Here is a 4,912-nt window from a genome sequence, read left to right on the forward strand (position 1 = left end):
CTCTCTCACTCTCGCTCGTCTGCTCTCTCACTCTCGCCCCCCCCCTCTCGCTTATCGAATCTCTCGCTCTCTCTGCAACTTACTGTTGATATCGCAAGCCCTACTTACTATATTCAAATTTTATACTATCTGCTTAACCACTCTGATATTCATTTGAAGTCTTTAAGTGGGGAGACAGCAAGTGGCTACCTGCCCTGCTTTTCTCATATTTGATACCAATCTACCTGAGACCTCTTGGTCCTGATAAAACCTCTTCGTCCATATTTCAAATTAAGTCTTCCATCATAATTGTATGCATGAATACTTTCTTCTGAATATCATTGTAGTAATGAAAGCATTATTTTACTAAATTTTCTAATTCTTAATTTCAAAACTTATTAACCTAACACATGTAGCACATTTCATTTGAAACACACTCAAAATGGTATGTTGCCAATTATGTTCAATTAATTCTCTTTGCAGTTAACTTCTGATGAACTGGCCAATCTCTATAAGGGTTTCGTCAAGGATTACCCTGTAACTTCAATTGAGGATCCATTTGACCAAGATGATTGGGAAGCTTACTCTAAGTTTACTGGAGAAATGTCAATCCAGATTGTTGGGTATGTAATACATGTTGTTCATGTGGTGATGGTTGGTCAGGGTAGTTGTGTGTGTTTGTAATGTTTTTACTGAACCCCAGGTCAGATCTCTTCCAACAGACCTTGCTCAAGAACCATGTTTTTGTTTTAGGATAGTATATCTACGACTACATTACCCAATGTCTCTAATTTTTTGTAAACCAATGTCATGATTTGAGGGAAATTTGTTGCATTTTCTAACAAATCAAGTAACTTCACAGGTTTTCATGTTGTTAGTGGAATTGTTTCTCTATCACATCAATGAACGGTTGTTGTGGTGGTTGTTATTACATTAAGAGATAAGTCAGCGAATCTAATTTGTCGATCTGTATAAGAATGTTAGAATCTGATTGAATCTTTATGAATGTCAGAATCTAATTTGTTGATCTGTATTTTCCAGAGATGATCTGTTGGTCACCAATCCCAAGAGAGTTCAGAAGGGAATTGATATTAAGGCTGCTAATGCCTTACTACTTAAAGTTAACCAGATTGGTTCAGTTACTGAGTCCATCAAGGCGTAAGTATACAGGATCATTTATTTATTTATTTTTTTTTTTTACCCTCACATCTTTAATCACTTCTCATTTGATGATATGCTTTATTTGCTGGTGTATAAGACACATTCGCCTAAGATGCAACCTCACTTTACTGGTAGATTTTGTGGAAAAAGAGAAAGAATTTTAATTTGTTTATCGCTGTACTTAATGTGTCCACCACAACAGAATTGAGATCTTAAAACCAAGGTGCCACACAAAAAGCACTGGTGCTGGTCACACTTAAAAAGTACTGGTGATGGTCCCACATAAAAAGCACATAGTACACTCTGCAGAGTGATTAATGTTAAGAAAGGCATCCAGCCATAGAAACCAAGCCAAACAGACTATGGAAACTGGTACAGCCCCTGGCCTTGCCAGCTCCCATCAAGCTGTCCAACCCATGCCAGCATGGAAAACGGACATTAAATGATGATTCCTAAAACACACATACACTCAGTACCCATCTATAATACAGTTGTATTAGGTGCATGGTAATTTTCTTTGTTATATTTAAGAATGAGAAAAAGGCCTGTCTTACATAGGCTGGCATATATGGCATTTATTTATGCTTCCTCCCTAAACTTTATTTACTTTCTTTCTTCAATAGCTGCAAGATGTCTCAAGATGCAGGATGGGGTGTGATGGTTTCTCACCGCAGCGGTGAGACTGAAGATACTTTCATTGCTGATTTGGTTGTTGGTCTTTGCACTGGACAGGTAAGCATATATTTTGTTCTTATTACCAGGTCAGCAATTTGAGCGAGAGACAGGGGCTAATTAATTACATCAACTCCAATGCTCAACCAGTACTTATTTTAGCACAATAGATTGGCAGGATTTTTACAGTGTTAGATAATATGCCTTACAGTATTTCTTCTGGATCTTCATGTTTTGAGTTCTAATCCTGCCAAGGTCAACTTGGCCTTTCGTCCCTTCTAGGGTTGATAAAATTAATAAAAATACTTGTCAGGTGCCTAGAAATGTTATAATTGATTGTATCCTTCCCTTCAAATTTCGTCTTTCTGCCATTGTTAGCGATTATTTTAAAATCATTGAGGATGGTCGGGGGACAGATACAGCAAAAAATTAAATCTGTTGCATTGCAGTATTTAGTTACTAATTCACCTTTCACCATTTTAAGTTCAAATCCTTCCTTATCAATAAGCACTCCTAAGGTTGTCTTTTTTTGTTTTTTGTTGTTTATTTATTTTTTTTTTGCTGACATTTGAACTATTTGTGAAGTTATGTGTAAAGCGTTGCCTATGGTTACAAAATACTTGATTTTTCTTTCTGTTTTATTTTCGTCTCAGATCAAAACTGGAGCTCCCTGCCGATCAGAACGTCTGGCAAAATACAACCAAATTCTGCGTATTGAAGAAGAGCTGGGTTCCAAAGCCAAATTTGCTGGCAAAAACTTCCGCAACCCTAAATAATTCCTCTCTTTTTCCATCATTCTGTTGACCCTGATTTAAAAAGAACAGGTCAATTTTTTCTGTATCTTGTAAATTTAATTTGTAATATCTGTATAACCAGAATATATACATCTTTTAGAACTCATGTAATGCACGGGTACTAATAAAAGTACAGATAATAATAATAATCGGAATTCTGGCCTTGTCTTCTGTTTTTACTTTTTTTATGTTTTTACACAGGAACAATGTTTGTGTTTGTTTTGTAATTTTTTTTCTTTTCAATGAGATAGATAATTTAAGACTTATTTGCTGCTATTTCCAGCATGTCGACCATCCATACAGAGGTTGGTTCATCTAGTTGTAATTAGTGAAAATCACAAGATATAGCAAGACTTATAAAAGTATTCTGAAAATATCTCATGGAGTGACATCTGTGCCTTGCATAATTACAGTTGCCTTTTGACAAGGTATAGCACCCGTTCAGCCACTCTACCAGGGATACGGCAAAGTCGTGGAAGATTGTGAAGCAGAAGAGCTCAACTGAGCCAATGATGCTTCTTTACATTCATGCTGTGGAGGCGCAATGGCCCAGTGGTTAGGGCAGCGGACTCGCAGTTTCAATTCCCAGACCGAGCATTGAGTGTTTGAGCGAAAACACCTAAAGCTACACGAGGCTCCGGTAGGGGGATGGTGGCAAACCCTCCTGTACTCTGTCATCACAACTTTCACCCTTAATTCCTGTTTCTGTAGTGCCTGTAATTCAAAGGGTCAGCCTTGTCACACTGTGTCACGCGTCTGTGGAGTGCTCAGCCACTTGCATGTTAATTTCTCGAGCAGCAGGCTGTTCCGTTGATCGGATCAACTGGCACCCTCGACGTCGTAAGCGACAGTGCCAACAACAACAACATTGATGCTAAGCAGAAGAATACAAAATCAACAACTCAGGATCACCAAACTTTATCAAGAGAGCAACTGCAATGCATTTATGGTTGTGAAATCAGCTAATGAAAGATTCACCATGACTCGAGCTTGCATTTCAAATTCATTAAAATATTGGATGGCGACAGAGTCATGGTAATGTGAAAGCAGCATGGCAGACTGAAGAGGCAGTGGCAAGAATTCAACTAAGACAAAGGTGCTTCTCACATTCATGCTGAGTGGAGGAATCCTAGAAAATTAATGGTCAGGATCACCAAACACTATCAAGAGAGTAACTGCAACACAGCCATAGAAGTGGCATCCATGGTTGTGTAGTCAGCTAATGAAAGACTCACTATGACTCAAGCTTGCAATTCAAATTCATTATAATGGAACTGGATGGCAACAGTCAAGGGAATCCATGAAAGCAGCAGAAACAAAAACAAAAAATAGCAAGATTTATACTCGTGACTGTGTACAGGTCCAATTAGGAGCACCCTATCATTCCAATTATCACGTATACAAGTGGACCAAGTATGTAGTGTAGGCATTCAAACATCATCACTATCTTTCAGTCCACCAAAGTCACCTTGATGTCTAAGTCGACCTCCCTCTTTTCTTTTTGCCTGTGAACTTTGGTCTGAAAAATTTGACTATTTGTCACTAAGCATAAAGCTACCTCACCCTCTAATAAGGTATCTATCCCTCCACTATTCCTGGAAGAGTTCTCAGGTACCTCTTCCATAGTGTCTTCTCAGAAGCAACCATCAATCATTACACTTTCTGGCTGAATTCTCAAAATTGACCACCAGAAACCAAGGATATCAGCCAACCGTCTCATTCTTGGTCTACCCCTAAGTCTTCAGTTGGTTGGCTTGGCTTGAAGAAACTATCATGCAATTCTTTTAATGTTACATTCTAATCACATAGTAGCAGATCTCTGGAAGAATAAAAAGCAAAACTGACATTTGTGGGGCAGTATTAAGCTTCGGTATTTTCTCCAATGACCTACAGATTTTATCAGTCCACTTCATAATTTTACATTTGCCTTCTCATTACTTGCATGTTGGTTGGGTGTTTACGTCCCAGTAACTTAGCAGTTCAGCAAAAAGACTTTGATAGAATAAGTACTAGGGTCGATTTGCTCGACTAAAGGTAGTGCTCCAGCATGGCCACAGTCAAATGACTGAAACATGTTAAAGAGTATACAAAAAAATAAATACAAAACAGAAGACAATTTTTGAATATTGAGTATTTTCTCACATTTTTAAATTCCTCATCAAAACATTACATATTTTGTAATTTGGGTAGATATGGTGGGGTGGGTGGGGGAGAATGCAGAGTGAACAAAAATACAAAAAGGAGTGGAAAATGGGTGGGTGGGTAGATGGAAACAAAGACATGAAAAATAAAGTTAAAAAAAAAAA

At 37.9% G+C, this 4,912-nt stretch overlaps 1 protein-coding gene across 1 annotated transcript in view; it reads left to right on the forward strand.

Annotated features, from left to right (window-relative positions):
- LOC106877619 (enolase) overlaps window positions 1–2,761 on the forward strand; it is a 20,910-nt gene extending 18,149 nt beyond the window's left edge. Inside the window, exons 10-13 of the mRNA XM_052976630.1 lie at window positions 463–602; window positions 1,021–1,137; window positions 1,764–1,872; window positions 2,466–2,761. Coding sequence (XP_052832590.1) covers window positions 463–602; window positions 1,021–1,137; window positions 1,764–1,872; window positions 2,466–2,588 — 489 coding nt within the window. The 3' untranslated portion in view covers window positions 2,589–2,761. The remainder of the gene's footprint in view (window positions 1–462; window positions 603–1,020; window positions 1,138–1,763; window positions 1,873–2,465) is intronic.
- Window positions 2,762–4,912: the final 2,151 nt, after the last annotated feature.

This window comes from Octopus bimaculoides, chromosome 25 (genome assembly GCF_001194135.2).
Source record: "Octopus bimaculoides isolate UCB-OBI-ISO-001 chromosome 25, ASM119413v2, whole genome shotgun sequence".
Lineage (NCBI taxonomy): Eukaryota > Metazoa > Mollusca > Cephalopoda > Octopoda > Octopodidae > Octopus > Octopus bimaculoides.